We start from the raw sequence: 12,121 nt of genomic DNA on the forward strand, positions 1-12,121 counted from the left end.
TTCTGTCTCAGACAAGGTACAGAAAGGCCTCTTAGCTGGAAGTTGCTTCAAACCTAATTACTGTTCATTTCAACACTAAAAGGTACAGGGCGCGGTCACGAAGGAACAGATATACTTCACGGCCACAGTGCAGACAAACTAGCTGCACGCAAAGAGAGGAAAACCGCTGGATGCCCCACCTTGACCCCATTCATACTGAGTGTCTTTTCTGTTGGTCCCAGAGCTGCCCGTGCACCGCAGACCCTACAACGGCACTTTTGTAGAAATGTACCTGCCTCTGCCAGAGCCACCATACTGGCCTGCCCCTTGCTGCCAGGTGCCCTCCCTTAGCAAACAGCTGCTTCAACTTTAACCACACACCAGGACTATTCTTAGAAAAGGAACGAATATGTGGTGAAGGGGCGATACACCATTTATGTAGTAATGAAATGTTCCTTTTTACTCAAAGAGCAATTCCACATTCAGCTACACCAGCATTGTTTATGCCATCCTGGGAAGTCCTGGAATCCGGAACCCTCACACATAGCAAACAAGGTAGGAGAAATGAGGCCGCACGTGACACAGCAGGAAGCGCACTGATGCCCAGACCCCCTGAGGCACTAAGGGGCCCCAACTCCCGAGTGTGACACAGGAGATATAAAGGCAGAGCCCCCAGGAGGACCTGTCCTGCTGTCTGGTGGGCTACTGCAGCCCAGAGGGATACGGCAGAGCTGACCCTCCAGGCAGCCCTACAGAGCCTCCAACTTATCCCCGAAAAGAACCCAGCAGGGTTATTTCCAGCAGAAGGGACTCTGACAATTAGCAAGGATACTCGGCCCTTTCATTACGAGTGCTTTCTTCAAGGAGCCCGAGAGAGCCTAGTTTAACAACTCCCTGTACTAGTGCCTGAGAAGGACTCTGGTAGTAATCGCTGTGGGCAAGGGGGCCAACCACCTCTGCTGGGCACGGCTGTGCCACAGAGGCCCAACGAGAGACTCAGTCCGGGAGCCACCAACTCTTCGGTGAGTCGGAGGGGATGGGAATCAAAACATGTGGCCCAGCCAAGTACATTTCTGATTTCCAGAGGAGAGCCCCAAACATCTGTTAGATACCAGTTCTATGTACCTAATCAGCTCCATGCTTCAAGAATCTAGTCTTGCAGATACCAAGATGGGATTTGTATATGAAATGTGCATGTCACTAAAAATCAAATACCAGGATTAGTGGTATCTGTCTACTGTGAGCTCTATGACTGTGACTTCACTGGGTATCGGTCTGTTCATTTCAAAGTCTGAAGCAGTCCCTTCTGCCTCATCTACCTCACAGGATTTTCCAACAAGGTCTGACCAAAGGGCTGCACACATGCAAAGTGCTCCCAGCTTGTCCAGAATCTTCCTGGGTGTCCCTTGTGTCCAAAACCTGTCCTGCCACAACCTGCCTGTCACTGAGCAGCCATCAGGCTTTTTCATTCCTCCACCACCAGCACATACAGATAAAATACAGAAATGGATTCCAAGTGGGTGGGCTGGCATTACGACAGAAAAGCTGACTTCTATTCAAGCTTATTATCCACCCCCAAGACATAAGCTGGGCCATGCGGCTCTGTTTGGGTCCAGGATAAGAGTGACCCCTACTCAGTGGTCCAGTGGCAAATGGTGATCACATGCTAATGGCACAGGACCAGTCACATGATTCATGACTGAGCCACCCATGGGACCAGCCACTCCAGAAGTGGAACATAATGTTGCCACACTGCCAGTTTCTGGGGCCTTCCTGGGAAGGGTACTGACTTCCAGGCTGCCTGATGGGCAACACCCCACACAGTCGCCTTCAGCAGGTAGAGGTGCCTTAGTCGCCCAAGAGCTGCCCTACATTAGCTGGTTAACTAGTAGGTGCTGGGGGAGGAAAGAGCTCATTAACACATGGCTCCACATATGAAATAAGTCACTCACCCCAATTCTTCACAGAAGGCCACCAGGGCATCAAAGGCCAAGACAGCAGCTTTATCAGATGCTTTGCTCCCTCTCTTTTCCTGGAGACAAGAAACAACCACTTAGCAAAAGTCTTACATAACTGACGTACCTTGAAGCCTAAAAGATGATGAGGGAGAAAAATATCAAATGACAGTAAAAAGGTCACTTATAACATGGTGCCCCCAAACCTGACCATGCATCAGAATCACCCAGGTAATTTTTCTTTTTAAACATTTATTTATTTTTGAGAGAGACAAAGACAGAGCATGAATGGGGGAGGGGCAGAGAGAGAGGGAGACGTAGAATCCAAAGCAGGCTCCAGGCTCTGAGCTGTCGGCACAGAGCCTGACATGGGGCTCAAACCCATGAACCGTTAGATCATGACCTGAGCCGAATGAAGCTGGATGCTTAACCGACTGAGCCACCCAGGTGCCCCTCATGTAGGGCCCACACCCAGACCTAAATTGAACTTTCTGAAACTGGAGCTTTTGGGAGTTTATTTTCAAAAACTGCTCAGGTGGTTTCACGCAAAGGGCCCAGAGACTGGCATTTGGAAACCACTGTGTAACATGATCTGAATTTTTTTTTTTAATTTTTTTTTCAACGTTTATTTATTTTTGGGACAGAGAGAGACAGAGCATGAACGGGGGAGGGGCAGAGAGAGAGGGAGACACAGAATCGGAAACAGGCTCCAGGCTCTGAGCCATCAGCCCAGAGCCTGACGCGGGGCTCGAACCCACGGACTGTGAGATCGTGACCTGGCTGAAGTCAGACGCTTAACCGACTACGCCACCCAGGCGCCCCTGATCTGAATTTTTTTTAAACATTTTATTTTTAAGTAATCTCTACACCCAAAGGGGCTCGAACTCACATCCCCAAGATCAACAGTCACATGCTCTACGTACCTAAGTCAGCCAGGTGCCCCAATACAATCCAATATAATAGTAAATTTAGTAGTAAATACGCACACAAGTGTGCATACTTAGATTTGAAGGAACACACATCTATGTGTGTATGGAAGGATGAATACTACAGTGTTAGAAGTGATCTCTGGGCACCTGGTGGCTCAGTATGTTAAACATCCGACTTCAGCTCCGGTCATGATCTCACGGTTCATGAGTTCAAGCCCCACGTCGAGCTCTATGCTGACAGCACAGAGCCTGGAGACAGCTTCAGATTCTGTGTCTCCTACTCTCTCTGCCACTCCCCCATTCATGTGCGTACGTGTGCACTCTCTCTCTGTCTCTCAAAAATAAACATTAAAAAAATTAAAAAGAAGTGATCTCTTGTGTTGGGATTGTGCATCATTTGCCTTTTTGTACATGTCTATTTGTCAAAGATTCCTTTCAAAAAAAATGTGAAATTTTTTAAACTACAGAAAAAAAAAAAACCCAAAAGTAAAGAAAATAAAACAGATACTGATATCTGAGATCTATTGACTCTCTGCTTCTGGAAGGTGGATCATCCCCACCTCCCAAATGCGCACAAATACGTGTACTTCTTTCATTCTGCCAATCTGTTTATATCACAATTTCTTCTTAATTTTCCCTACAGTGAGGAAACTATGGCAACATTGATCAGAGCTAAACCATTTACATTTTTACATTTTCCATGATCACATATCCTTTCTTGTACAACTTTATTCCCTAAAATTAATAGCTGTTTCATTTTTTACTTAGATTTTAGTATATTACTACTTCACCCCCAAATGCTGTGCTATAATGAAAACTGCATGTCGACAGGGTCAAAGATAGTAGGTTCCACTTTTATTTTTAGAAACTCCTCCCCTGGAGCCCTTTTGTCCCCCTGATTCAACCCGAACTGCTGTCCTCTAGGTCTGGAGCACAACTGAGACTGCCCTTCAGTGTCGTTCCAGGACAGTCCTCTTGACTCGCTGGGGGTCAGATCTCTATCTTTCCCTCTCCAATTACTGCCTTTGTGGTGGGGGACATCCTTCAGTAGCTTCTCCACAGGAGGGAGCTTCTTGAAATCTTGTGTCGGAAAATGTTTTTTTTTCCCCCTTAATCATAAAGTCTAATTATGGTTCAGAAAAAATTGAGCAAATAACTTTTTCTGAAAACATATACTGACTGTGTGTAGACTGCAGTTATTTGGGAGAAGGGAGCTGGTAAGTTAAACCACCCTATTTTCTATTCTGAAAATCATATAAAGTCCCAATTCCCATCTGATTATAGAGATACATGTGTCCAAAATGGCTGAGAATAAATACAACAAGAAAGATAAAAGCTGCAAAGCTAAGAGCATGTAACGGGCTCCAAGAGAAAGTCTCAGAAATACCCAAAGTGTACCCAAACAAGGAACGTTTGGCTGGAACCTGAAGTTCTTTTCAGTCATCCTTGTCTTTGGCTCCGTGTTTAACGATGGGCATGAACTCAGTGGAATTGGGATGTCCCTTCTTGTCCACAGCTGCTCCTCCGTGTAGCAACTCCACTTCCACACCTATAACCCAGCCTCCCAGCATTGTCTGCAGCCCTTAGGTAATTCCAGCTGGTGCCAGTCACTTCTTCATCAAAGCAAGCAAAAGCATTTCTTCTGGATCTGTGCCATTTAACTTTTCACCGAATATAGTGAGGAATGTGATGAAATTTATGGGCCCTGGAACCTCACTCATCATGGTATCCAGATACTCATCAGTTGGATTCTTCCCCAGGGAGGCAAGCATATCATGCAAATCTTCCTTGACAATGAAACCATCTCTGTTCTGATCAATCACGTTGAAGGCCTCTTTGAATTTCTGAGTCTGTGACTGATCAGACATGGCGAACATGTTGGATTTTGCACGCTGCGGATGCTTCTTGGTGGTCTTGGTGTTTGCCTTTCTGCTTGATATGGTGGCAGTTAAATCCCTGCACAGCCTTGAGAATCTGAGCACTTCCGTAACACCCCCCACCCCCCGCCATTATCAACACCCTTCTATTCCCAGAGCTTCTAAAAACAAACACTTCCAGCCTCTGCTTAGCAAACCGGAAGTTGAAAATGTCTTTAACCTGCCTTCACACTAAACTGGCTGGCTGAGTAGGAAATTCTAGGTTGGAAACAGCTTATTTTCTAGGTTGGAAGACACTGCCTCATAGTTCTCATTTCTGGTATTATGATAGAGAAAACTGGTGCTGTTCTGGCCCCCAGTCCTCCACATATCACCTCTCTAGGAGCTTTCTGATCTTCTCTTTGACTCAAATGTCTTAATAATGAGTCTAGTGTGAGTTCTTATAACTCACTGTATAAGTTTTAAATAAATACCTTATACCCAATCACCTTACTAAATCTTTTCCTTGTCTAATTTGAATTTCAGATAAAAGGGACAAGTTAATCACACCCCCTTTGTTCATGGCAAAGTATCATTCTTGGTCCTTGCAAAGCCCCTTCCTTCCCAATCCCTACTTGCATTCACCTTCCCTCACCATTTATTCATTTATTTATCTATTCAAAAAACATTTATCATGCATTTACCATGTTCCCAGCACTGACCTGGGCATTACAGATACACAGGAAACTAAAGGTCCCTGCGCTCATGGAATTTACATTTCAACAGAGCAGATACAGAATAAGCAAATCTACAATGCCAAATCATAAACATGATTTACCTTGTGACTTTTTTTTTTTTTTTTGCTTTTTAATAGTAGTTTCAACATTTTACTATTATTTATAATGGGGTTTGTTTTCACAAATTTTAAAAAAATTTTATTTAAATCTAACTTACTTGACACAGAGTGTAATAATGGTTTCAGGAGTAGAATTTAGTGATTCATCACTAACATGTAACACCCAGCGCTCATCCCAAGTGCCCTCCTTAATGCCCATCTTCTATTTAGCCCATCCCCCCACCCAGCACCTCTCCAGCAACCCGGTTTTCCGTATTTAAGATTCTCATGGCCTCCCTCTCTTTTTTTATCTTATTTTTCCTTCCCTTCCCCTATGTTCATCTGTTGTATTTCTTAAATTCCACATGTGAGTGAAATCATATGGCATTTATCTTTCTCTGACTTATTTTGCTTAGCATAATACACTCTAGTTCCATCCACGTTGTTGTAAATGGCAAGATTTATTATTTTTGATTTCTGAGTAATATTCCACTGTATATAAATACCACATCTTCTGGGGTGCCTGGGTGGCTCAGTCGGTTAAGCGTCTGACTTCAGCTCAGGTCATGATCTCACGGTCCATGAGTTCGAGCCCTGCATCGGGCTCTGTCCTGTCAGTTCAGAGCCTGAGGCCTGCTTCGGATTCTGTGTCTCCTTCTCTCTCTGTCCCTCCCCCACTCAAGCTCTGTGTCTTTCTCTATCAAAAAATGAATAAACGTTAAAAAAAAATTTTTTTTAATAAAAAATAAAAAATACATCTTCTTTATCCATTCATCAGTCGGTGGACATTTGGGCCACACTTTGGCTATTGTTGACTGTAAACATTGCTGCTGTAAACACTGGGGTGCATGGAAAACGTTGTTGTTTTTTTTAAAGCAAGATACGAGCTCTCCTGGGCCCTCAGCTGTGTCTATGGCCCCATAGTGAGCATGTACTATAATTTCATCACTGCTTGTGGCTGGGTATTTAATTTGTTTCCCAGCTGCAGTCCTCATGACCAATGCTACCACACAGGCCCTTGAGCCCATGAGCCTGTGCATTGCCACTTTTATTTCAGGTGATCTGATCCCAGAAACAGGGTATCTGGGGTCAAGGGTACCTGTATGTTAAAGAGTAATAATACTCCTAGAGTGCTTCCCCCAAGACTGCAAACACTTCCTTTTTCTCCTGGCAAAGTGCAAGCCCTCTCCTGCACATGCCCCAAGCAACAAGTGTTAGAGCCCTTTCACAAGTGTGTCACTTTAATTTGCATTTACCTGATTATTATTGAATTTGAGCATCTCTGGACGTGCCGTTTGGCTGAGCTTTTCTGGGAACTTGCTTTCATACACTTTGCTTCTTCCTGTTAGTTGGTGAAAGCTCTCCGTTTATCCTCAACTTCAACCTCTGGTATGGGTTTTACAGTAACTAGTTTTCCAGATCTGTTAATCTGCGGGCTTTGTTTATGGTATCTTTTGCCACATACATTCTTTTTCATGGGTTGAGGATTTACAGAAGTTCAAGAACTTCAATTAAAATACTTTTTTTTACGATAGATTTCTGAGTTTCTAATTTTCAGTACAAAACTATTTCAAGCCTAAGGTTACACACTGGAATAAAGTCTCTTGTAAAAGATTGTTTATTTTTTACATGTCAGTCCTTAATCTGCCTTCTATATAAGGTGCCAAATGGAGCACTTTTATTTTACTCCAGAGGGATGTCAGCACCACCCACTAGACAATCCCTTTGTTTTCCATTAAACTGAACTATCGGCTTCATCAAATATTAAACTCTCACATGTTTTGGGACTCATTTCTTTCATCTTTAACATTAATTTTTTTTTTTTTTTTTTAGAGAGAGAGCGTGCACAAGTGGGGGAAGAGGGGCAGAGGGAGTGAGAGAGAGAATCTTAAGCAGGCTTCGCACTCAGCACGGAGCCTGATGCAGGGCTTGATCCCACAACCCTTAGATCATGACCTGAACTGAAGTCGAGTCGGATGCAGGGTACCTGGGTGGCTTAGTTGGCTGAGCATGTGGCGGCTGATTTCAACTCAGGTATGATCGTGGGACTGAGCCCTGCATCAGGCTCCGCGCTGAGCATGGAGCTTGCTTAAGACTCTCTCTCCCTCTGCTCCTTTCCCCTGCTGGCTTGCTGTCTCTACAGAAAGGAAGGAAGGAAGGAAAACTGTATCAAACATAAAAGTAATTTTTTTTTAAGTTTATTTATTTGAGAGACAGAGCATGTGAGTGGGGGAGGGGTAAAGAGAGAGGGAGAGAGAATCCCAAGCAAGCTCTGAACTGTCAGCACATGGGGTTCAAACCCACAAACTGTGAGATCACGACCTGAGCTGCAATCAAGACTCAGACGCTTAACCAACTGAGCCACCCGGGCACCCCATTCTGGGACTTATGTCTAATTCTCTTGTCTGTGCTACCGCTTTAGTCTACTACATGGATTTGGTTATAGCCGCATCCCAGCATGTTCTGACACTGGGTTAAGCTCGTCACCTTCACCATTCTTGCTCTTAAGACTTTTCCTGGCTGTTCTTGGGCTCTGATTCTTTCATACAAATTCTAAGATTTTACTTCCCAACAGAAGTCTTTTGGGATTTCAACTGGAACTTCATTTATATTAACTGTGAGGAGAACTGACAGTTTTATACTTCTCACTCACTTTTGGTACCTGCTCAGAGCTTGTTTTCTTTCAATGAGATACCAGTTTTCTTTAAATCAGTAGTCCTCCTCCCTGGCTATACATCAAAAGCACATGAGAAGCTTTAAAAAAAAATGTCTCTTGTTAACAGCCTGTAACATTTACTTCTAGGTATAAGTTTCATTTTTGCAAACTAAATATTTTTTCATTTCCACTCCTAGATATTCATGGTAATGTGGAGAAAAGCTAGGCTTTTTAAAGTATTTCCCTTTCATTCAGCCACTTTGCCAGGTTTCCTTATGAATTCTAATAGATTTCCAGTAGAGTCTGGGGTTTTCTAGACAGACATCTGTTGATATTTCTACCTGCTGGTATCTTGTCTTTTGTTCCCCTCGTCCCTGTGGGTTTATATATATTTTTGTCCTCTTACTGTCATTTGGTAGACATCAGACAGAAGTACTTGGGTCCCACAGTTCTTATGAGGAAAGTCTACATGTAGCCATTTGTAGCCTCACAAATTATGCTTTTGGTGACTTTATCCATGTTGATTAATGCAGATTTACTGTGTCATTTTCAACTGCTCTAGACTATTCCACTGTGTGACTAAGCCTATTTATCCCATACCCTAAGGAGGAAGAAAGAGTTCATTATGCGGGAGTTGTAGCAAACATCCCTGTATGGCCTTGTACACGTACATCCTTGTACACATGACAACTTGTCTACCTAGAAGTGGAATTACTGACTCACAGAGCACCAGTACCCCCTCGCTATACGTATCACCTCGTCTCTCTTCAAAGCAGCCATACCAGTTCATCTTCCTGACATCATGCATTCCCCTTTCCCCACATCCTCGCCCGCAGTGATTATACAGATGTCGCACGTTTTTGCCAGTGTGACAGGCATAAAGCGACAGCCCATCTCCTTTGCATTTCTCTGATTCCTAAGGGAGGTTGAGCGAGTCTTTATACCTTTGTTAGATACCCTGGTTTCCTCTTTTTGTGAAATTCACACGTTTTGCTCTGCAGTTGTCTGCCTTTTACAGATTTACCTGTAGGACTTCTCTGTGTATTCAGTCAATTATGTATATTGCAAATCTCTTCCCCGACAATGGATCATTTTTTTCACTTTGTTAGTGGTATCTCTCGTTACGTGGAAATTTTTAGTTTGAATTGAGTCAAACAGATCACATCTTCCTTCATAGTCTCCACTTTTAAAATCTTGACATGCTCTTCCCTTTGTCAAAGGAACAAAGATATTTTCCCCCAATTTTACAGCTTTTTTTTGAATTCTTTAATCCACCCATAACTTATATGTGTATGGTAGAGGAAATAAGTATCTGATCTTATCTTTTTCCAGCACCAATCATTCAACAGTTCATCCTTCTCCTGTTGATTTATAATGCCACCTCTCATACATCAAGCTCACTTATGTACTTGGATCTATTTCTAGGCTCTGTGCAAAACGTGTACAACCCGTAAAACAAAACAAAACAACTGAGAACAAAAACAAAGAACTTTCAACAATATGGGAAAATGCTTGTGTAACAATGCTAATTAAAGCAGGATTGATCTTGACTATGTAAAATAACAGGCACACAAAAGACTGCACATATAAATGGAAACGTCTAACCTAGCTGTTGCAAGCTATTCACCAGTATACCATTCCCCCCCACCCGCTATACCTTCTAACCCCAGGAGCACCCCTGTAGCTTACACAAGCTCTACCTGGGTTCAAAAATAAGCTACATGAAACCGGAGAGTGGGGGGTTTGGATGAAAAGGTCCAGGCTGCCCAGGACCTACCTGGAGTTTTGCGACTTCCTTTCTGATCAGAAAACTGACTTGGTCCCTGTCATTCCTGGAGTAATAGAGACGGCACCAGGAAGGCTTCCCGTCCCTGCCAGCCCGGCCGGACTCTTGGTAGTAGCCAGCCATAGACTTGGCAATATTCCAGTGGGCAACAAACCTGTAGGATCCAAAGGGATGAGCGGCATGAGCTGTGGCAGAAGAGACGAGGGGAAGAGGTCTCCACAGTGACCAGGAGCAGGGAGGCTAGCAGCTTCCAAGTAAATGTGGCCAAGACCCCTGTACCCCATCAGCAGGCCTCCCGGCCGTGGAACGGCTCAGGTTAGAGGCCACAGCAGAGTTAAGGGGGGCAATTCCAGCACATGAGAAACCAAAAACACTCACAGAGGCCCAGAGGCAAAAGCACTGGGCTTAAAGCAACAAGAATAGGCCACTAATGAGCTGCCCAACCTCGAGTAATCCTTTAACCTCTTTGAAGAGAGAAAGGGATGACATTATTAAACACCTACTATGAGCCAGTTTACCCATTTGTCTCATTTAATTTTACAGTTACTATAAGGTGAGGTAACCCTGTTTTATAGACAATGAACTTGAGATTCAGGAAAATGTATACAAGGTGAAATAGCAAGGGGACAGCAGGGGTTAAGATTTGGGCCTAGGGGTGTCTGACTTCAAAGTTGGCCCCCAACAAGCCACCGCAGCCCCAGGGTCCAAACTCAGATTCCAAAGCCTGTGTTCTCTCAAATGTAAGCGCACAGACTCATTCCTCCACTGACCAACTCAGAGTCCCTGTGAGTCTTACTGAGATCATGTATGCCCAAGTGCTCTGTACATCATACAAAGCATTATTGTTGGTGTTAATGAGAGCAGACGGCTTTAGGCTGTAGCGCAAAATGTCTCTGGAAGGTTGGGGGGGGCTAGAGATAAAGACTCCCCAAGAGTTTGCCAGGGTGGTACTAGAAGGCTGGGTGGGGTGAGCCCCACCCATCTCTTCTAGACTGTCGAAAAGCAGTAACAAGGAAGGCTGGGAATAAGACACTGACTTTGATATCCCACAGGGAGCAGCTTAAGACAGTTCATTCCACCCCCTCACAGGGACCATGTGCTAGATGCACATGCTGCATTACGGATGGGCCTGATGGCCTGTGTGCCGCCCTTTCCTGGGGGATGACAGAACCCTGCGATGCAGTCACCTGGGAGTAGGCTGCACAGCACCTGTCACCATGTGGGCTGTGCACCAGGGACTCTCTCCTGGGGCCCTAGAAGGAGCCTATGGACTTGCTCCTTGAGGCACAGCACCAGGCAACCCACCTGAGCCAGGGCCTTGACTGGGAAAGAAAGGCAAGAAGCATCACTCACCTGACATTGGCTTTATCCACTCCCATTCCAAAACTAATGGTTGCAACAATGACAGGAACCTTCTCCTCCATCCAGTCGTTCTGCACCAATGTTCTCTCAGAAGGCTTCAGCCCTGTAAATGAAGGCAAGGTGTCAGAGGGAACCCACATCTTCCTTGGGATCTACCTTGGGCTTGACCCTGCCCTGGGTGCTGCACACACACCTTCAGTCCATCACACACTGTGATGGTTTGAATCTTGCCTTAACACTTACAGTCCACTGGCCTTTAAAACCTGTGCTCTCTCTACGACACTAATACCTAGACTTAGAAAAACTCATCACTTGCTGCTGGGAGGGCTCAGGGTGAGAAAAGGACTTCAGGAGTCACAGTCCTCATTTTAGATCTTATTTGTGTCTAGACTCCTTTTTGTGGACGTAAGTGAATTGCTTTAGCTCTGTCTGGGTATCTGGAAAAAGATGACGGACCATCTGATTATCCAGGATCTTTAAAGAACAAGAGACCCACTGAGAGGCCTCTGAGAGGGAAGAGGAGCACATGGCCCAGGCGCCCCTTACCTGCGTGGTATGCCTTGGCATTCACACCCCTGTAACTGAGCTCTGTTGCCAGCTGCTCGCAAGCCTCTCTGGTCCTGCAGTAGACAATGCCGCAGCCAGAGAGTGACTGAATGAGGAGACATGGGAAGACAGCACTGAGAAGAAAGAACAATCTGCCCATTATATTGTGGACTGCTTTAAAAGAAGCTTTTGCTCTGGAGTGCCTGGGTGACTCAGT

The 12,121-nt window shown here is 44.7% G+C and overlaps 1 protein-coding gene across 1 annotated transcript in view; it reads right to left on the reverse strand.

Moving 5' to 3' along the window:
- The window catches only part of RECQL5 (RecQ like helicase 5), a 35,538-nt gene that overhangs the window by 19,418 nt on the left and 3,999 nt on the right, over positions 1-12,121 (reverse strand). The window contains exons 5-8 of the mRNA XM_030297036.1: positions 11,905-12,010; positions 11,350-11,461; positions 9,988-10,150; positions 1,932-2,011 (exon numbers count right to left, since the gene is read on the reverse strand). Of these exons, the coding sequence (XP_030152896.1) occupies positions 1,932-2,011; positions 9,988-10,150; positions 11,350-11,461; positions 11,905-12,010 (461 nt within the window). The remainder of the gene's footprint in view (positions 1-1,931; positions 2,012-9,987; positions 10,151-11,349; positions 11,462-11,904; positions 12,011-12,121) is intronic.

The sequence above is a fragment of the Lynx canadensis genome, chromosome E1, assembly GCF_007474595.2.
Source record: "Lynx canadensis isolate LIC74 chromosome E1, mLynCan4.pri.v2, whole genome shotgun sequence".
NCBI lineage: Eukaryota > Metazoa > Chordata > Mammalia > Carnivora > Felidae > Lynx > Lynx canadensis.